At 33.3% G+C, this 23,718-nt stretch overlaps 1 protein-coding gene across 2 annotated transcripts in view; it reads right to left on the minus strand.

Moving 5' to 3' along the window:
• EPHA3 (EPH receptor A3) overlaps positions 1-23,718 on the minus strand; it is a 356,820-nt gene that overhangs the window by 229,785 nt on the left and 103,317 nt on the right. For both annotated transcript variants that reach the window (XM_074333229.2, XM_019745445.3), the window contains exon 3: positions 18,111-18,771. In XM_074333229.2, coding sequence (XP_074189330.1) covers positions 18,111-18,771 — 661 coding nt within the window. The remainder of the gene's footprint in view (positions 1-18,110; positions 18,772-23,718) is intronic.

Raw genomic sequence — 23,718 nt, forward strand, 5'->3', positions numbered from 1 at the left:
ACATACCTCAGAGGACTATAAAAACAGTGGTAAATAAGAAGAAGACCAAAGTGTATAACACATATTTCCTTTTTTGCTATCACAGAGTATGTTCCCTAAAAGAGACATCCATAAGTGATTACAGAGTTATCTGCCAACTGGATGTTTTGCCTACATCCTGGAAGATGAGTAGTGACAATAGCAGAGCAGACATGCAGTCTTTCTAGTCATGTGATTCTTTCCAAATCGTTCTTACTTTAAGTACACTTTCCTCAAATATTATCAAAACTTACACTTCTCTCTACAATTGCTCTCCATTAGTACCAGCTGTCAGAGCTGTAATGTAAACCCTTATTAGCTCTTATAAGTTCTACACTGGAACTAATAAGGGATTGTCAAAACTCCAAACAGACCTAAGTGGGGGCAGAAATCACAGAAAAGAAGGTGGAAAGTGTTCAATGAAGCTGTACTGACAAATCAATTATTGTGAAACTATTACTGATGTATTTCACAGAATGTAAGAATCACAAGATGGAGAAAATGATCTAGCTCGCAGTTTATTTTGCATAGGGTTTGATTTATCTTCCTCTGGGAGGGTTGACTGAAAACAATGCAACGAATAATTGGAAAATTTAATAAAATAATAATAATCCCTTTTTAGAATTACTACATGCATTATGAAAAAATATGTTGCATTCTTAAAATTTTAAAATTTCTTTAACAATTTTAAAGAAGCTTTCATATTATCTTAATAGCTAGAAAGTAAAAGCATGGGGTTTGAAAATCGAAGATGATATTTTTTACAAAAGCCACAGATTATGTAAGCTTTAAACAATTTGTTTAACAAAATGGCATGTAGTGAATTACAACTAAGGAAGACTATCCACATAATCTCTAAAGTAATCTAAGTTAAAGAAATAAAAATTGAAATAAAATTTCAAGTCTTCCTGCTGAGTCCAACTAGGCTTGACAGTAAAATATGATGGCAGACCCATGGACTATAAGACAAATTGTTATTTATTAAGATCCCAAAATCACTCTAATTTTTATACATTCAAAATAATCAGCATTCCATTTCCCACAAAGAAATGGGTATAGATGTGGCTTTTACTGGACAATTTTAATTGATTTTCAGATGAGTTTCCATTTAGAGAGTGATATACAAAGCAATGTTCTGGTCTTCCTTTGAAAATGAGACTGAAAATTCAATGACAGAAAAAATTTCTTTCAAATAAAGTCAGAGCTATTTTCCTTTCTGCAACTGGAATTATATTTTCTATATGTTAGATTCTCACAGTGAGACTATCCTGGAAAGCTTAATCCATATTTCAACACAGATGCTCAAATAAACCACTCAAAGGGCAAATTATTTGTGTACTCCAAAAATTATACATGGCATATAGACCTTACTGAAATTGTTATTTGGATTGAACCAATCAAAATATCTGAAAGTTCACACAACTCAGTGATGTAAAATAATTTGGTATTCCAAAAGCAGATATCCTTTTTCATAAGGGATCATTGTGAACTGGGTTAGAACCTTAGGAAAATACCTTAATACTGACCTTTAAAATGGTCTTCCAAGTTACGATAAAAAGTAGCAAAACATCTATTTAAAGAGAAAATGTCTTATTATTTTCCCCTCTTTGAACAATGGAATGGATAAGATTATATAACTAAAGATAACCCACAAAAATTACAAGAACACATATTTTACTAAAACTCTGTAATTCTTATTTAGTTGTTATTCTGTGTTATAATGTTACTAACATTTATAAAACTGCCTGTGATTTTTTTAAGGTCTTTTATGTTGGGTCATTGCTGATCATTTAACTTGTTCTTATTCATTATGAGGTATTTAAATGGTTAGATAGGAATTTGTTCTACTCCCTAAATTTAAGGACAGCCATATATCTCCTAAATATGTTTGCAATTAAATTGTCTCTGACTGCTCAAAATTATCTGATTTGTAGTATATACAGAACAAAGAACTCACATTTCTTTCTAGTATCTTAAACATGCAAATCCATGGTTTAAATTTATACTGTTTGTTTTTATATAAACTCAAAGATAAACTACAATATTTAAACAAGTCACAAATGGAATACACTCCTTTTTCCCTCTCTTTTTCATATTTGAAAGGAGTTTTTACTTAATTATTGTTTAGATAGCGCACTGACATAATTTGATTGAAAGTTTCCAATAATAACACATAGTAATTCATGTAAGCACGTTTAGCATTTCCTTCATTCAATTCATACTGTTTTCTTCGCCACCTTTTTTACTATTTGGATGATTCTTAGGTGTACATAATAAATACCTGAACAAATCAGAAATATAGTTAGCTCTACACAGTCAAGTAAAATGTCTTGACAAATATTTTTACACACTTGATTACTTATTTTTTACTCATATAATTCCTGCAAAGCAAGAACAAAGCAAGAACATTATTAATTGTCATATTTTCTCCAACTATTTAATCTAGTCCTTTATACAAAGAATGTTAGAACATAACACAGTGTGAAAAAATTCAAGATACATTTTTGAAATGTGGCGTTTATTAGCTTATTTTGCTACTGTTGTCGTTTCCTAAATTATATTTTCTTAAATCAATTAAATTCTGAAAATCTTCCTGTGTATACAATATAAAAATGTCCATCTACAAATTCGGGCTGCTTTTCAAAAACCAATGGAAAAAAATCCATGCTAGAAAGGATAAGTGACTGAGATATATACCAGATAGGAAAAATCAACCGACTATTTAAAAGAAGAAGCTATTTAAAAGAAGAAGAAAAATAAAAGTCTATGAATAACAGAATAGACGAAATATCACCTATGACTGAATAGACTAGAGGTTTAATGGAACTAAAAATGAAGTCTCCTCAGGGGGAAAATATCCTTTTTGAAAGAAGGTAGACAACAAATGATTGAGTAATGAATACATACTATATGAATTTATAACAAACGTTTTATCTCCCTCAGCTTATCTGTAAGGTCTAGGGCTTGAGGTAAGAGAAAGAGTGAGCTTGTCATATCTAAGTTTTGATGTGACAGTGATATCAACTCCTGTTCATAGAGTGAGTTTGTCATATCTATGTGCTTTAACACAGATTAAAACAAGAAAGCAAGGAAGGCAACATATCCCAATAATGTCGAAGACTGACAATTAACAATGAGGTTCGAATACCTTTCATCCATAGCTAGACACTCTACAATAGACCAAGGAACACATCTGTTGGCAATTTTAAAGTGTAAATATTATCACTCCCATTCAGTGGATAAGAAAACTGAGGCTCAAACTAGTTAGCCACACCACTGATAAGCAGCATCCCTGGGACTCTTGAGCCCAAGCTTTCAAACCCTTATTAGGAATAAGACCATATTGCTAAATAGAACAATTAAATTCAAACATAAATTTGAGGACAACCTTGAGGAAGTTTTTTGCATCATGTTAATGCTGCCTAACTTATTATATAAATTGATGAGAAGACTTAGAAACTTATGTAAATCAAAGGTTTTATAGCTATTGTAAAGCTGTCATAATGTATCTCTCTAATTTATTTGAAAGTCATTTACACTATTACTTATCAGTGGCATATTTTTTATTCGAATAAATTCATTGGTTTGAAGAGTCATGGGTGTGCAATTGCTAAGGCAAAGTGGAGATGGAGGGCTATCATTTTAAACCGAGGAAAGACAAATAAAATTTTTGTAATTCTAGGTAAGAAACCTGATAATTTCAGTGCTGTCATTATGGGATGAATCAATGCTTTAAGAACAAGGTGTGTGAAATTAAGAGACACATTTCACCATCTTCTTAAACAGATCTTTGCTTTATTATAGGTAGGAAACCAGTGGTAATTGATTTTTGCAAGTCAGAAAAAATAATATTCATCATAAATTTATAAGGAGCCAAAGTATTCTCTCAGGTACTATGTAAATTATTATTATTAACTTACTTCATCTGTTCATTACTATAATGATAGTTCAAATGAAACTAGTCTTAACTTAGTGCAAATGCATGTGACTTAATAGTCAAACGCATTCATTTCAAATTAGAACCATGAATATCTTTATGTGCAAGGCATTCCAAAAGGCCTCATGGCTTCAAAGAAAAACAATATAAAGTATGTTCTCTCCAGAACTTACACTCTATGAATGCATTGTTGGTGTAGAAATCTCCCAGTATTTAGTCACCCAGTACATATCTAATTGAGAACTTAATTATATTCTGCCAGGTTCTAGGCACGATGTTCCTACAAATAGACAAGATGTGGCCCCTTCTCTCAAGGAACTTCCAGTCTTAAAACAACAGGAAAGAAATACTTCTGAATTTATTAAAATATATGAACACCTTGAAGTTCTAGAAGGTGCACAGAGAATCAGTAGGTATAAAGAAACTTCTACTGAGATTTTCAATTTTCTTTAGCTCCTCTGTCAGAGCAAGCAGAATTTCAAAATCATTCTGTTATTGAAAGCTTGATGGCTTTTTTAAAGAGAGTTTCAGAATTGACAGAAATAAGTAGAGAGTTAAGAGCTGATATTATTAAGTCCTAGGTGAAACAAATGTAATTACAAATAACCGTTAGAAAGTCTAGATATCTTTGCACATCACATCAAACACACTTTACTATTAAGTTGCTAGTGTACACGCACAAGGAACAAAGTTAGCATTCCACAATGAATGCACAGAGATAAAACACAGAGCGACAGATTCTTCAGTGACATTAATAAGGTAGTTGGTATATTAAGTCTAAACAAAGTTTGTAGGAGTAGAAATATTTATAGTGACCTCCTGGTTTCTGCCTCAAATGTAATTAATTGACTATATAAAAAGCCATTAGCATTCTCAGTTCTTCTCTCCAAACTGAATCAAAGCAGATAACATAACTCATTAGCCCAGATAAAAATAATATTACCGCATTTCCCCGAAAATAAGATCTGGCTGGACCATCAGCTCTAATGCATCTTTTGGAGCAAAAATTAATATAAGACCCAGTATTATATTGTATTGTATTATATTATATTATATTATATTATATTATATTATATTATATTATATTATAGGCCCAGTCTTATAGCAAAATAAGACCTGGTCTTATATTAACTTTTGCTCCAAAAGATGCATTAGAGCTGATGGTCCAGCAAGGTCTTATTTTCAGGGAAACATAGTAATAATAAAGATCATGAGGTTTCCTTGGAATTGATGTGAAATTTCCTCACACCTCCAATCCTAAAAAGTGAAGAGTTATGCTGGCATGTAGGCGGTATGAAGGATTTCCCAAATGAAGTAAATCAAGTAAATCAAGATCATTAATAATTGAAAGCAAATAGCAGATGATTTAGGTATATAATTTTAATTTTGTTAATGTTATCTTTTTAAAAGAAGGTTTATTGAAATCCTACAAAAATAACTTAACCTGCAATTTGGCTGTATTCACAATATCCAGCAAGTTTGCCCAGCTCTTAGAAACATGTCCCAATTGAGGCCCCAAATGAGGTTTAAGCCACACACACACTAAATTAAAAGAGATGCCATGATTTCTTCCTCTATTATTAAATTGAGAACTAACTTCTTAAAAGAAAAGCCATATTTTAAAATTACATACTAAGGAAACTTCTAGAAAACCAAGTCTGATGCATGATTTCTTATTTTTCTCACTAATCTTTACATTACTCCTTATCCACTTAAGCTTATGTACTTATTTTTTATGTGCATTTGTATTTTACCAAATTTCTTGTAATAAATACTTTCTACACTTCTGGAGCTTCCTTTTTCTGGATTTTCCAGTTTGCTTGTCATGAAATTTCTTAATAATTATTTATCAATACTTCTTTTCCTCCCTTATTTTCTTCTTCAAACCAGCTCTTGAAAGAGAAAAGTTGTACCATTTTCTACTCTCACTTTCCCATGTTCTATCTGCCTTAGCAACGAAAAATAAGACCAGTAACATAAAGCATCTTATTGCAGAAAATTCTAATTTCCCATTACTCATATCCTCCCATACCAATACCTCCTCATTAACACTAATAACTTCTTTTTCAGTTTAATCTATTATTAACTTAGCTCTGTTTACTAATTCAGCTAAAAATCTATGTTCCTTTGCATGCAGAGGCCAAAACATTTTATATCTTACAAGACACACACACACACACACACACACACACACAATCACATTTTTGAACTATCAGCCAGACTAATTTAGCAGAGATAAATTTCCAGTGTCTAACACAGGATTTAGAATATATTAGCGACTCAATAAATGTTGAATAATTGGATAAATGGTTAAAGGATAGTTTCCTCTATTTTTTCTCATTTCAGAAAAAAGTGGACTGTTGTGAAAGTTAGCATTATATACAAGAGTAGATAATGCCATGGCTGCAATTCTGGTCCTACACAGAGATAATGTTGGTTCTATTTATAGTTCTGAAATTGATGGATGATTTTTTTAAATACAAATATTTGTATCCATATATATGTATTTTTTTCTGGGGAGTGACATCAGAAACATGGCAATGTGAGGGTCCCCCTTGATCTCTCCCTTTGAAGTTACAAGTTGAATAGCTATAATTCAACAAAGGATTCTCTATGCAACACACAAACTCATCTGAGTGATCCTCACATTGAAATGTCTGAAGGTGGGCAAATCTGGGTAAACAAGGGAGAAGGGAAGGGAGAAGAGTAGACAGGTGCCACAGGATACAGCCTGGAGCTCACTGCAGTCCCAGGAGAGGGGGGGATGAAGACAGCAGGTCTACTCTCTCTGGCCCCAAAAATTATCCCTGAGGGATCAGCATGTAATATGGCTGAACCCATTTACTGGGGCACAGATCACAGGGCAAAGACCAAATACAGCTGTGGTGTAACAGCCCCCACTGCCAGTCAGAAAACAGAGCCACAGAGCCTGGCCACCTCCCTCCACCTTCACAGCAGTTGTGTCCCCCACACCTTACCAGTTTGAGCAGTGTGCCCCAGAAAATAAAGTAGCAGTGTCAGATTAAAGAGCAGAATATCTATAGCTCTGAGAGCTGCAGAGACATTTCCTGAGTGGCAGACATACACTGCAGCTATACCCAGTGACAAGGGAGGAGATATAGGGGTGAGGGAGCTGTGGTCCAGTAGTTGCCATAATTTAGAGGAGAACAAAGACAGAAACACACCAGCAGCCTCTCCCAGCCCACCCCACACTACCTCCACCATTCACAGCTGATCCCAGTGGGAACATCCACAGCTGCTAAGTCACACAGCACTACATCTGTCTGGATGGGCAGAACTGGGATTTCAGGGGCTCAGAACCCTATCACCCACCACATCTTACCACAGGGGTGGTACCCTGAGATGGAGACTCCTACCTCCCCAGGAAATCATCTATAGCAAGAAGATTGAACAGGGCAAGAGAAAATAAAATTCTCAGAGCTACCTACTGGAAAAAAAAGAAAGACCTCTTCATATCAACCTGTGGCATAATTCACTGCCATAGATGCCCAGGAAGAGAAACAATTTATTAATTACAGTGAATAACCAAGGTAACAAGGAAGCTAGGGGAAAAAAAATTAAAACCTCCAGAAAATAAACTTAAAGACATGGAAATATGTGACATAAATGACAGAGAATTCAAGATTGCAGTCATGAAAAAACTCAACGAGATGCAAAAAAACTCATATAGGCAGTTTAATGAACTCAGAAATGAAATAAATGAATAAAATGAATATTATGCCAAAGACATTGAAATTTTAAAAAAGAAACAAATAGAAATTCTGGAACTGAAGATCTCAACAAAAGAGATGAAGAATGAAATAGTGAGCTTAGGAAATAGAGCTGCCCAGATTGGAAAAAGAAGTAATAATTACTTATATCAAATATAGAAATCTGGACATGATGCAGGTGGAAGAAGAGAGAGACTTGAGAAATAAAAGAAATGAAAGAACTCTACAACAACTATCTGACACCATTACAAAGAGCAATATAAGAATAATGGGCATACCAGAAGGAGAAGAAAGGGAGAAGGGCACAGGAGCCTATTCAAACATAGTCGATGAGAATTTCCAAAATCTATGGAAAGAACTGGATTCTTGAATCCAAGAAGCAAACAAAATACCTAATTACGTCAACCCTAAAAGGCCTTCTCCAAGGTATATTATATTGAAGCTGTGAAAAATTAATGACAAAGGAAGAATCCTCAAGGCAACCAGGGAGAAGAAGATGGTAACTTACAAAGGAAAGCCCATTAGATTATCACCAGATTTTTCAGCAGAAACTCTACAAGCCAGGAGGAAATGGAATCAAATATTCAAACAATTGAAAGAGAAATTACCAGCCAAGAATAATGTATCCAGGAAAGTTATCCTTCAGATATGAAGAAGGAATAAAGACCTTTCCAAACATACAGAAGCTGAGGGAACTTTGCACCACAAGGCCTATATTACAGGAAATACTGAAGGAGGTTATTCTATCCGGAACAAAAAGACAAAAGGATACAAAACTATGAGTAAGATTACTAACTGATAGACGGAAGTGGGAAATGGTAACCCCTACACAGAATGTGGCACTGTACACTCAAGCATAGCATAAAGGGTAAAGGAGATAAAAACATAAAAAAGGAAAAACGGAAGACAGCAATTTGCTACTGCAACTCAGAAATGAACTGACAGCATAAATAGGCATAATTTCTGACAACAAAAACGTAAAAGGGGAGGAGGTTACGGTCCGAATTTGCAACGGGGGATGGAGATAAGATGAATGCTGAAGAAAAAGGACAAATTTATATATGAAACATTCTCCTTTTTTTTTGACACTTGAAATGCATTTACTAATAAAGACAACGAACATTCTGCTTTTACTTTTATCAGCATTTATTTGATGCTGAATTTACTCCCATGCCATAAATTTTTGTTTCTTCAGTTTCTTCTGGGAGATCTTTTCTTCCTTCTGTTTTAGGAACAAATTGTTCTTTTTCAGTTAGGATCATCTCAATGTGGCAGGGAGAGCTCATGAATGGGTTACTCCGCCTGTGAGCTCTGTAAGTTCTGCACCACATCTTGGGAGCTTTGTTCACCTGGCTGTGCTCAATGAACAGAGAGTCTATATATAAACCCTTAGGTTCAGCATTACTCTCTGCATTTTTAAGCATGTGCAGTAAAAATTCTACACTGTTTTTGGACCCCCAACTCTGTGTCCAACCCCAATGTTTGGCGTAGGTACACCTCTCAATTCTAACACTGACGAAATAGCACACATTGCTTTTGTAATGCGACATCCTTTAGATACTTGGTGGCTTTTTGAATATGCATACCCTTGAAGGCCCAGGCAGTTTCACGAGTGTTCTTAAAATGAACCCGTAGATTTGAACCTCTCAATTTACATGATTTTATGGAGTTCTCTGTGTCAAGTGAATAGCAAACTATATTCAGAGATCACCTTAGGCCATTTACAGGAAGAGGAAGAACTGAAACTTTATTTTACATAAACTTAATGGTAACCACTCCAAAAAGATGAAAAATAAAATAAATAAATAAATTCCAGAACTGAGACAAATAACATAAAATAAAACAGAGAAAAAAAAAATCATAGAATGTCACCAAACTAAAATAAAAGACAGAAACACAAAGTCAAAACAACAATGAAGACACGGAGCTACCAGAAAACAAAAGACAGAATGACTAAAGGAAATCCTCATATATTAATAATCACCATAAAAATAAATGGACTGAACTCACAAATAAAAAGGCACAGAGTAAGAAACTGGATCAAAAAAACAAAACCCAAGCATATGCTGCCTTCAAGAGACACATCTCAGCTATGAGGACAAATACAGACTCAAAGTAAAAGGGTGGAAAATAATATTTCAAGCAAATGGAATCCAGAGAAAAGTGGGTGTGTCCATACTGATATCTGATAAAATAGACTTTGGGATAAAAAACTGTAACGAGATAAAGATGGACATTTTATAACAGTAGAGGGGTGACAATACAACAAGAAGACATAACACTTATCATTATATATATATGCTTCCAATCAGGGAACACCAAAATATATAAAGTAACTACTAATAGTACTACAGGGAGAAACTGACAAAACTACAATTATAGTAGGGGACCTAAATACACCACAGACAGCTAGGGATAGATCATACAAACAGAAAAATCAATAAGGAAATATAGCCTTAATTGACACATTAGACCAAGTGGACATAAGTGACATTTACATAGTCTTTCATCCTAGATCACCAGACTATACATTGCTTCCTAGCACAAATGGAACATTCTCAAGGATAGACGACATGTTGGGACACAAAACTATTCTCAGCAAATTTAAGAATATTGAAATCATACCAAGCATATTTTCCAACCACAATGCTTTGAAATTGGAGATCAACTGCAAAACGAAAGTGGGAAAAAACATAAATACATGGACACTAAACAACATGCTACTAGAGAATGACTGGGTCAAAGAAGAAATAAAAGGAGAGATCAAAAGATACATAGAAACAAATGAGGATGAAAATAAATTGTGTCAAAATTATTGGGATACTGCAAAAGCAGTATTAAGAAGGAAATTTATGTCATTGCAGGCTTATCTCAAGAAACAAGAAAAATCCTAAATAAACAACCTAACATTATATCTTAAAGAACTAGAAAAAGAATAACAAATGAAACCCAAAGTCAGGAAAAGGAAGAAAATAAGAAAAAAAAATAGAGCAAAATTAAATGAAATAGAAAACAAAAAGACAATAGAAAAAACTAATGCAACAAAGAGCATATTCTTTGAAAAGATTAATAAAATTGACAAACCCCTGCTAGACTCACTAAGGAGAAAAAAAGAAAAGACACAAATAAACAATATCAGAAATGAAAGAGAAGTTACAACGGATACCACAGGAATACAAAAATCATACAAGAATACTATGACAGAAAAAAAATTCAATAATCTAGAAGAAATGGACAAGTTCTTAGAAATATATAAGCTTTCTAGACTGAATCATGCAGGACTGAAAAATCTACGTAGACAAATCAACAGAAATGAAATTAAAACAATCATGCAAAACCTCTCCAAAAGCAAAAGTCCAGGAACAGCTAGCTTCACTAGAGAATTCTACCAAATATTCAAAGATGATTTAATATCTGTCCTCCTCAAACTCTTCCAAAATATTGAAGAAGAAGCAATACTTCCTAACTCATTTTATGAGGCCAAAACCTGGTAAGAATAACACAAAAAAGAACACCACATGTCTCTGATGAATACAGATACAAAAATCCTAAACAAAATACCAGCAAATTGAATAAAACAATATATTAAAAAGATTATACATCACAATCAAGGGGTGGGGGTTCACTCCAGGGGTGCAAGGATGGTTCAACATGCACAAATTGATAAATGTGACACTCCACATAAAATAAAAGATAAAAATGATATGATCAATCAATAGATGCAAAAAACGCATTTGACAAGATACAACAGCCATATATGATAGAACACTTAAAAAAATTTGTATAGAAGAAAAGTACGTCAACATAAGGGCCATATACAACAAACCCTCAGCCAATATCACACTTAAAGATGAAAAACGGAAAGCTTTTCCTCTAAGACCAGGAACAAGACAGGGATGCCTCCTGTCACCACTGTTATTCAACATAGTATTAGAAGTCCTAGCGGGAGCAATCAGGCAAGATAAAGAAAAAAAGGCATCCAAATTGGAAATGAAGAAGTTAAATTGTCACTTTCTGCAGATGACATGATTCTGTATATAGAAAACAATGAAGATTCCACCAAAAATCTATTAGAAACAATAAACAAATACTGTAAAGTGGCAGAATACAAAATCAATGTACAAAAATCCATTGTCTTCCAATGTACTAATAATAAAATTTCAGAAAAAGAAATAAAGAAAATAAATCCATTTGCAATTGCAACTAGAAGAATAAAATACCTAGGAATAAACTTAACAAAATACATGAAGGACCTATGTACTGAAAAATATAAGACATTATTCAAAGAAATTAAAGAAGACACAGAGAAATGAAAAGATATTCTGTGTACATGGATTGGAAGAATCAACATAGTTAAAATAACCATATTAACCAAAACAATATTCAGATTTAACGTAATAACCATCAAAATCCCAATGGCATTTTTAAGGAAATAGAACAAAAAATAATCAGATCTGTATGGAATCACAAATGACCCTGACTAGCTCAAGTGACCCTAAGAAAAAAAGAACAAGGCAGAAGGTATCAGACTCCTTGGCTTCAAATTATATTACAAAGTGACAACAATCAAACAGCATGGTATTAACAGAAACACAGAAATACTAACCAATGAATAAAATTGAGATCACAGAAATAAACCCACATACATATGGGCAGATAATTTTTGACAAAGGTGCCAAAAACATACAATGGAGAATAGAAAGCCTCTGCAATAAATGGTGCTGGGAAAATTGGAAAGCCACATGCAAAATAATGAAACTAGACTGCTATCTCTTACCATATATCAAAATTAACTCAAATTAGATCAAAGACCTAAACATAAAGCCTGACACAATAAATTGAATAGCTGAAAGCATAGGTACTAATCTTATGGAGCTCAGATTCAGAGAGGATTTTATGAATTTGACCTCAAATACAAGGGAAGTAGAAACAAAAATAAATGAATGGGTCTATGTCAAACTAGAAAGATTCTGCACAGCAAAAGAAACCATCAACAAAACAAAGACACAACCAACTGAATGGGAGAAGATATTTGCAAATGATGCCTCCGATAATGGGGAAATATCTCAAATATATAAAGAACTCGTGCAACTCAACAACAAAAAATCCAATTAAAAAAAAAATGGACAAAGGACCTGAACAGACACTTCTCTGAAGAAGACATAGAAATGGGCAACAGATCTGTAAAAATGCTTAACTTCAGTAGCTCTTAAGGAAATGCAAATCAAATCCGCAATGAGATATCACATCACACTTATTAGAATGGCTTTTATCAACAAGGCAAGTAATAACAAGTGTTAGAGAGGTTATGGAGAAAAAGGAACCCTCATACACTGCTGGTGGGAATATAAATTTGTACAGTTACTATGGAAAACAGCTGAAGTTTCTTTAAAAATTAAAAATTACCATACAATCCAGCAATCCCTCTTCTAGTATCTACTCCAAAATTCTGAAAACATTTATCTGTATAGATATAAGTACCCCTGTGTTCACTGCAGCATTATTCATGGTGGCCAAAACATAGAAACAACCGAAGTGTCCTTCGATAGATAACTATAGAATGGAATATTACTCGGCCATAACAAAAGATGAAATACTGCAATTTGTGACAACATGGATGGATCTTGAGATTATCATGCTAAGCAAGTAAATCAGACAGAAGTCTAGCACCATGTGACTTCACACATCTAAATGTGAAAGAGACAGAAATGAACAAGTCAAAGAAACAAAACAAAAACTCATAGACGCAGGTAACAGTGTAATGGTTAACAGAAAGTGAGAGGGTTGTAGGGGTGGTAGAAGAGGGAAAAAGGGGGTCAAACATATGGTGAAAGAAAGAGAACTGACTCTAGGTGGTGAACACACAATGCAATATAAGAGTATAGATGAAATATTATAGCAATGTACACTTGAAACATATAATTTTACTAACCAATGTCAGCCAGTAAATCTAATAAAGAGAAACATATTATACTTATATGTATTCTTATCAAACAGAGATTGTCACATTGTCATCAGTTAGTAACTGTCCCAAGTGTTCATCTAGAGTGGAATAGATAATTCAAAATATTTCATTACTAAAGACAAAAGAACCTAGTTATGAAATGTAGATCCTCAATAAGGCCTTCCTGTGGAACAAACACAGAATTCTAATGGGACTTGTACACATATTGAGATTTTGAGATAATGATTCAATAAACAAATGATAAACCTCACTTTCTGAAATGTGTAAGCTGTGGAATGTAGTTAGCCCTTTCTACTACAAAAGTTTCAAGATTGCCACGGGGATACGAAAGTCAATTTGGGAAATGTAATCAATAATGTTGTAAAGATTTTGTGTGGTATCCGATGGACACTTGTCTCATTAGGGAGACCACCTCAGGGATGATGCCTGATCACTGCACTGTAAACCTGAAGCTGTAGTTGAACAATAGTGAATGTCAACTACAATTTTATATCTATCTATCTATATCTATATCTATATCTATATCTATATCTATATCTATATCTATATCTATATCTATATCTATATCTATATCTATATCTATATATATTTACAAGAAGCGGAGTACAGCATTAGGAATAGAGACAGTGGAAATGTAATGGCTGTGTGCAATGTCAGAGGGATAGTGGATGGGGGAGGGGAGTTGTCACTGTGTGAGGGATATAAACGATAAATGTCTACCTATTACATTGCTTTGTGCACCTGAAACTAATAAAAAAAGTTTTAAAAAAGTTTCTACACACAACAATGACAAGTCCAAAACTCAAAGCAAAAGAGCATCGTTATTAATAACAATTTCCATTATTAATTTTGAAATACTCAAAATTAATTTATCCTTCCCATCCATTACCAACATACCTTTGTACCCCTGGTATAAGATTTATTGGTCTGTCTTGCAATAAAATTATTAATTTATGTATCTGTCTTTCATGTTAGATTGTGAGCTCCTAGAAGGTAGATAGAATGACTTATTCATCTGTTTCCTCTGTTTCTGACATATTACTTTGTATTAATAGATGGTCAAAAACACTTATTGAATTTAACTTTCTAGACTTTTTTGCATATCTAAGATGCTAGACTTTTTTGCATATCTAAGATGCTAGACTTTTTTGCATACCTAAGATGCTACATATCCAAATTTTATTAGATATCACCAGGCTAAACCTAATCTTCCCACAATAGGGCATTTTGGCTAGCAATTCGCTCTTAAAAATATAGAAACCTAAATATCTGGGAAGTAAACTGAAATAGATAACCTTGTATTAACAGATTCTTGGTTACTTTGTGCTAACTCTCTGTAGCCCTACTCATCCTTTAATATACAATAGCCCTGTGGAATTTGTGCCATTGTGGGGTTTCCTGGTTTCTTTCACTGTTGCACAAAATCTAGGGAAACAACGTGGGTTGAGGTTATAGCTGCAGCCTTTGGAATTAGACTGACTGATTTCAGACCTAAACTCTAACATTCACTCACTAAGGAAGCTAAGGCAAGATATTTAACCTATCAAAGCTTTGTTTTCGTTTTTAAAATGGAGATAATAGTATAGTTGGTACCTATAGGTTATTTTAAGGCATAAATGAGATAACTTATAATGAATACTTAGCAAATTAGCACAGTGCCTGGAATCTAATAATGGCTTAATGAACGTTTAAAAACATCTTTGTATTTTTAATACAGTGCTTGGAATGAAATAAGAACTCCTTAAATATTTGTTGAAATAAAGTGAATGGGTCTTGTTTTCTTTTGTTTTAGGCAACTAAAAGCCCATGGGTGCACATCATTGTGTTATAAAATAATCCTGATGTTTTTTTTATGTCTGGCTATATGTGCACTCCAAGTAGTGGGTATATCAAAGCATTGCTCTATCTTTTTATAAAACAGAGGTACCATAACAAGCAAACAAACAAACAAGATAAAACTGGTCTCATGAAATACATAAGTTTAAGTAGCTATCTTCTCATATGTGTCTTTTTTTGGCATTACCATCCCTCTGTGTGCTGGAATTGAAGTACTGGTGATCAAACACTGATTTCTGAGTAACAGAAAGGTATCCTCACCAGCCTAAAAGCTTATTAAAAAACCAACCAAAAATTAAAAATTAAAAAGGGAACCATAACAAACACCAGCCCCATCACCAACAACAACAGCAAAATTAGAAGCCTCAAGCAATTCTGGCCTACAGAATTACAGATACTAGTCTATAGAATTAATTGGTTGACTACTGGATTTTCAAGATGCACTAAACTGATCTATTACAACAAGTATCAGTTAAAATAAAATTGGTTTATACTTGGCAGGACACGTAATTCAGAACAAAATAGAATACCTGACTCATTGTCTAAAAACCTGAATACAAACATATTTGTTGATTATGAAAAGAGAGGAAACCAAAACACACCTGACAATATCAGCAAATGTCAAGATATAAGCATAAGAACATGATCCACATTCAAATTATGTTGCTAAAAAAATCATCCCCCTTTTAAATTCTAAGCAAATCCCATTTCACGTGCCATCTCTGATTCTACTAAAATTAATTTTATTGGTTTATTTTCAAGATATTTTCATAGAATAATTTGCTATTTATGCATATGTGTTTTTTTATTCTAAAACTAATATTTCTAAATGCTGAGAAAATCTGTAATAATATAGCATTGCTATATCAAAGAGGTGCTTTTTGATGTCCTGCAACATAATAAACTACTAGATTCAAGGATGTAAAACTTTGACATAAATATTATGTGTAGGAGTAATTTGACATGGCGTGCCACTGGATAGCATAGTAGTTACTTTAAAAAAGTAGATCAGTAAGTCAAGATGAGATTAGAAAAATAGTAGCAATTCTGAAATTATTGTGAACTTTTTGAATACAACTTAATATGACTCTTAAAAAAATTCTTCTACTAAAGTTTGTCCTCAAGATAACATGTATAATGAGCTGATAATGTGACTGCTTTAATTATTTCTATTAACACTTGTATGTGATTGTCTTACCACACTGATACTTATCTTTCTATTTCTTATAACTTGAATAAAATATAAAGCACCATATAAAAATTATCTAAAATCCAAACATCTAATGATTAGATTTCTTGCCCAATGGAATATTTTATGAGATAGCTCTGCTTAAATTCATACATATTATCGACATGAAGATACATCTATTTCTTTCCTGGTGTGGATACCAGAGTCTGCTCCAGTAGGGATCAAATTAGAGGTGATAGACAATTTTTTAACTCCTTTTGAGCTAGGCCTTCATTATTTTATTTAAAATAAATCTCACAAATATCATATATCATAAATAATACCATATAATAAAATACAATTCAAAATAGAATATGAAGGTTTTTGAGACTTCTATCAACTCATGTAATAAGCAAGTAGTGACTAGTATGTTGTTTTAATTTTAGGACTTTCAAAATTATACTTAGTATCGTGTTTCCCTGAAAATAAGACGTAACCGGAAAATCAACCCTAGTATGATTTTTCAGGCTGACATCCCTTGAACATAAGTCCTATTGGGTCTTTTGGAGCAAAAATTAATATAAAACCTGGTCTTATTTTGGGGGAAACGCGGTAATAGTATTCTCATGGTGCTGTCCAAGGATCTAAGTCACATGAAGAAGTATGAGGGTAGAATGTACCCTTTGCTGTCATTAATTTTTTTTCCTATAACCTGTACCCACATTCAAAGGCAAAATGCTATGTTCTGTTCAGATTGTTAGAAAGGTCAATTTAATGTATACTAATTAAATATAAAGTATATTAATTTATATAATAAAGTACAAAGTATATTAATTTCTTCCACGTGCACTTGAGACTTACTGAATGGCCATAAGTAGCATATCAAAGTCAATTCCTCTGGCAGAGTGTAGTAGCAAACAAAGGTATTAAAACAGGTTAGATTCTAAAGACTAGGTACTTAAGTTTCCCTATGTATTTATACATTTAAATTTTTAATGTATATCAAAAGACTATAGTTTATAGTAATGAAGTACATACTGCGGTGATAGAAAAGCACACACCTAGTCAACACAGTATCTAATTCTTTCAGAATAAGATTATCTGAGTGCCCACGATGTTTCTTCCCTCCGCATAAAAAGGACAGAATTGCTTTTCCTTTCAGTTGATTTAGAGTTATTCTACCATAGTCATTAAATAGCAGGGAACACTTAAAAATAGCATATGTAACACCTCTCGTGGGCTGGAGGCCAGCGCCACATAATCAAACATGTTAATATTTCTACAACAAACTATGAATCAACACAGCAAGTGGGATACATTTAGTCTATATATAGGCTGTTCAGTTTGAGGCACGTCTTGCTGCCAAGTGAGTTCAGGCTAACTTCATTTCTTTCAATCACTCCACAATAAACTCTTAGGTGAGAAGTACCACTAGAGAAAACAGAGACGACTTACCTTGGCACACAGAACCTCTCTCTTCATAGCCAGCATCACAGGAGCACTTGCCAATGGGTACAAGCCATTCGCCTTCTGTACTGCAGTACATCCTGGGGGGGTCTTCCTCCTTGGAATTGTTAACACAAGACCCTCGCACCTCCACCAAGGACTGGGAATCCATGGGTACGGTGTCTGGAAACATAGCCAGATTCTTCACTGTGAATGGGCACTTTTTGAAGTATACTCGCACAGACACCAAGGCAACACAAGCTCCAACATCTTGAAAAGCCAAGTAAAATCCCTTCTTGTTGACAGGACCTACTTCTCTAACCTCAGTGTTCAGTTTAAGAATACGGTCCCCGAGATCCATTTGAGTGAAACTTTCATCAGCTGCTATGGTGTCAATCTTTGTAAACTGATGCTCTCGGAACTTGACCCCGTGATCCTCATCAGACTCCATGTAGTACAGGTTGAAAGTCTCCTTGCAAGTTCCCAACACCAACGGAATGCTATTGCAGTCCCGTAGCGTGAACTTGAGCTCCACGTAGATCTTCTGAGCTGAGTTCCTGGGGACCCAGTTTGTCCTCAGCCAATTATTCTGACTGTGGTCCATCACATTGCACACCTGGTAAGTCCTGATGGGCGTGTAATGTTCATCAACACCACTGATTTCTTCCCACTAAGGAATCAAAGGAAAAAAAATAAAAGAGAGAATTAATAACAAGTAAAATGAATAATAGTGAATACAAGATTAGGGTGTCAATGGCATCACAGGAAATACAAAACAAATAAGCAGAAACTTTAGTGTTACTCATTATTGATGTGGAGCAACTCCATAACATTTTTGTTTGTTTGTTTGTTTGTTTGTTTGTTTGCAAGCTTCTCTGAGTTCATTGACACAAAGTCATTTATAATTTTGATAAACACATTTGAATTGCATTGAAGTTTGTGGGAAATTTAGGAAAAATTTGCTTAGCAATTGATTGAACTTAGCCAAATATTCCAGTCAGGCATTTTCTATAACATTATAAAATGGTTTTGTTGTATATTTTTGGAATGCTTTTTTGTTTGTTTATTACTAAAAAATAGAATGAAAAAAAATACCACTGCCTAAGTTCATCTTTATTAATCTTTTCCCAGTTTCTGTCAGACTTCGGTAAAATCAATATAAATGGCAAGGCAAGGTGAATGTAAATGATGTCATTACCACATATCTTCAGGCATGACACTTTTTAATGTATTTAATAATTTCAAGGAATACATGTTGGGGAACTATGAAAGAAAATTTGAAGTAAAAGTATAAACAACCCCCCAAAACAAACAAACAAACAAACAAACATAAAACCTAGTATTCATGGAGAACAAAAGATATAAGTGTAATGAACATTTCAATTTTTAATATCTTTTACCCACATTAAATTTTACATAAGCAAAAAATAAATGGCTATTTGGGTTGTTGTTGTTATAGCAGTTAGGGTTATCCTTATACACATGCTTTTATTATAAAAATGTTTAAAATGTTTCAAGACTTTTTAGAACATTGAATCACTACTTCCTTTACCCTTAGAACAGGTTTTGAGAATCTCCTGATTTCGCATCAGATAATTTGTGTTACTTACAATAATACAAATATTACACCATTGTTTCTAACTATTATCCCTGCATCTACACTTTTAACATGCCCAATTTTGCTTATTTCTTCCAGGAAAATACATCTTTAGACATGTCATTCTTTCTTTCTTTATTTTTTTTCAATTACAGTTGACACTCAGTTATATTAGTTTCAGATGTACAGTATAATGGCTGGATGTTTGTATAACTTACAAAGTGACACCTCCCCCCCCAGCCCTGATGTCTAATAGTGACCTGACACCATACATAGTTATTACAGTATTATTGCCTATAGTCCTTATGATTTACTTTACATCCCCATGATTATTTTGTAACTACCAATTTATACTTTTTAATCTGTCCACCTTTTTCACCCAGTCCCCCAACTCCCTTCCTATCTGGCAACCATCGGTTTGTTTTCTATATAAATGAACAAATAAAACAGAAAACTAAAAACAAAACAAACAAACAAAAAAAAAAAACCTCTTAGATACAGAAAATAAATGGTTCAAGAAATTTCATTCTTGAATTCAAAGTGTTCTAGATCTCCCCATGATGTTTGTAATAATTTTCAAACTCTTTAGTTTGGCATTTGAATTTTTCCAAAAACTGTTTCTAACCTACATTTATATTTTTCTAAAAATATGAATTGAAGTTAGTGAATTGTGTTTTATTTATTCACATACTATGTTTTTTCATCAATGTGAAGTCTTGTGCTATTTTCAAAAGACATATTTGATCTTTTTTTTGTTTATGTTATAACTGTAACTGGACTATGCTCTTCTCTTTTTTATGCCTTCCATACCCTTGTCATGCTTCAGAAACTGTATTATATAACACTTATTAAATTTATGTCATGATATGTGGTAAGTTTAGTTTTGTTTCAACTCATTCGATAAATTTTAGACCTCTTCATATCCTCCACACTATGCAACACAAAACTTCACCTTTTGGGAATGCATTAAAATTATTTTCTCTTATAATACATGTAGGGATCATTCAAGGGAGTAACTAATATAAAGTTCTTATTAGATAATGTATTTTTATTTTATAAATAAATAAATACAATCATTGTGAAGCCCATTGGAAATGTGTTCCTAATTTTTCCCCATTAAGGGAATGGCAAGTTTTACATACTTTTAAACCAAATCAATGGCATCTAAGGTGTATTGATATTTTTTTCATTTATATTTATTAAAACCACATAGTAATTCCAATCTACAACTTCTAGTCACAAAATGAGGTAAAATGTTAATTTGTTAAATTGATGGTAACCACGATCAAAGAAATTTATTTGACCGTTGAACTTCATTAGAGAAAAAATAAATTATTTACATTAGTGTGTTTGAATTACCAAAACCAATTTGTGGGTCCCCACCAGTGTGAAAAGCATAGTTTAAAAACTTCTTACTCTCCCACAATCCTAAAAACAAGTAACTAAAAAGCACTACTTATTTTAATAATCATGATGATTCAGGGTTTAGAATATAAGAAAGTCACTACTTTTCTGGAGGCAAAATTGGTTTTACTGAATTTTCACACCCAAGGTTCATTTAAGAAATACGTTTGGATTATGTTAGAAAACCCTAGACCCAACATAGAAGATATATTTATATACTAATATAAGAAAAGAAAATATTCACACTGTTCTTAATAATCAGCAATATACCAGTTTCAAACATCTACTCTATGAACTTTTTAAGAAGAAAAGTGTACATGAGAATCTCAGTCATGAGGATTTTACATTGAAATACCTATAACACTAAAGTCATATTCAAACTGAAATTATGTATAAGTTTTATATCAGAAAAAAAAAGAATGAACAGAGTTGGAGTTCCAAAAATCTGTAATGTTAAAAAATTAGTATTATGTGGAATCTCTCTATTATCATTACATTGGCATTGTAAAATACAGAGTTAACAAAAACTCTAGAAAATAAATGTTTTCTGTGGACATTTTACAGAAAGTTATATCATGGGCATCATTATTTAAAAATAAACCAATTGACTTAAAAACTTTTAGGTCAAGGTTTCCTTACAAGCATTTAAGTATAAAACGTGAGTTTGTACTTCAACGGATGAATTGATTGCAAATGTCTTCTGCTTTGTATGAACAGCATTTTACTGGACATCAAACAGAGATGAGATTATGTAGAGATTTTTGTAATTTGATGTAAAATATGATTTTGATTATGGAGCTCTCACTGTAGCTTAACATTTTTCCTCTTGATGCTAATTCAGCAAGCTATCAAAAGTCCTTGAATGCAGAGGTATAAATTGCAAGATAATGCAAAGAGCACCACAATGCTTTGTACATAAAAGGTTGGAGAGAGTAATTATCACTTCATCAATTTGTAATGAAGACCAAATTGCCTGTAAGTGATGGTGACTTGCCATCTCGGACCACTTGCAAAAACAAGTCTCTAACTATAGCATTTACTGAGGACTGAAGACAGTAGAAATAAAATCCCTAAATGAGCATTTTCACAACAGCAGCAGCAAAAGCAAAAACCATTAATGAAAGCTGCTACTGTAAAGCTTACACTTTATCAATTTAAAAAAAAAAAAGCCCATATTGACCCTATCTTCCTACTTCAAGAACTAATGTGTAATGTTCATAAATTATGAGAGATGCTATATTGCCATAGTAATTGTCGCAAGGAAGATTCAGAAAAATAAAACGATGACATAGAATTGATGGCATATAGATTTGGGTGGTTCAAAGGATCTTTCTCCTGATAGTCCTAATTTCTTGTGGGGAAAAAAAAGGGACTGACAAGCTCAAAGGACGCCAGCATGGCAGACCCTACAAACTCAGAGACTGAAATCAACTTCAAAGGATAGTCTTAACATAAAAATGTCTAACTAAAAGCTGGTCATGGAGGGTAGTCACATCCTACCATGTTTCCCCGAAAATAAGACCTAGCCGGACAATCAGCTCTAATACGTACTTTGTAGCAAAAATTAATGTAAGACCTGGTATTATATTATATTATATTATATTATATTATATTATATTATATTATATATTATATTATACTATATTATATCATACCCTATCTTAGTAAAATAAAATCGTGTCTTATATTACCTTAAGTGAGCCTGTCTTTGTCTTTTTGCATCTAAATTAACATACGCTTAGAATGTCAGAGCAATCCCTTTTTCTGGATCCCTCAGGGCACACCCACCACACCAGAGCACCAGACCACAGAACCCCTCATTGTTATCTTGTTTCCCAAATACCATCTCTATCTATGTGCTGTAAATGTTAATTATTAACTATCATGTACTCATCAAAGAAAAAGGAGAAAGTGTCTCTCCACTGTACTTTTATATTCAATCTAAGATTTTCCCACTTTAATTTCTCCTACCCACTTAATCTACTACCAATGTATTTCATGTAACTCTCCCTATACCTCCTCCATTGATTCTAATGTATAAAATAAGCTGCAAAACTGTCATTCTCTGGAGCATTTTTTCATCTGTTGAAATTTTGCTTCCTGGTAATTGTCGTCAATTTGGCTCAGACAAACTCATTAAAGTTTTCTACAGGCTTAGACATTTCTTATGTCGACATCCTAAAGAAAATCTCTGCAAGATGTATCCAGCAGTAATGTTGTCTTCAGCAGAAGGGAATACAGAACTAGGAAGAGGTCATATTCTTTCTAAAGCTCAAATTCTCCCAAATCAACAATTCTGATATCTAGCTTGGGCCCCTGATTCTTACTCCAAGTGTTTATTATTAGAACACAGAAGCCAGAACGGAGTACTTTTTTTTTTTTTCTTCCGGATTATACAATTGGAAAACATGTATTCAGACTCCCTCTCTTGAACAAGGTCATTCTGAAATCCATGCCCAGTACCATAATCACAGCGAAACTCTCCATCATCAAAAGATGGTGTAGAATACAAAGGAGACTCTTACTTTATATTTTCTAGATAGCACAAATTTATATTTTCTAGATAGCACAGTTTCATCTCATTGATGCAAACACATATTTTTTGGGAAAATATAT

Source organism: Rhinolophus sinicus, chromosome 17 (assembly GCF_057876585.1).
Source record: "Rhinolophus sinicus isolate RSI-liver-muscle chromosome 17, RSI-T2T, whole genome shotgun sequence".
Lineage (NCBI taxonomy): Eukaryota > Metazoa > Chordata > Mammalia > Chiroptera > Rhinolophidae > Rhinolophus > Rhinolophus sinicus.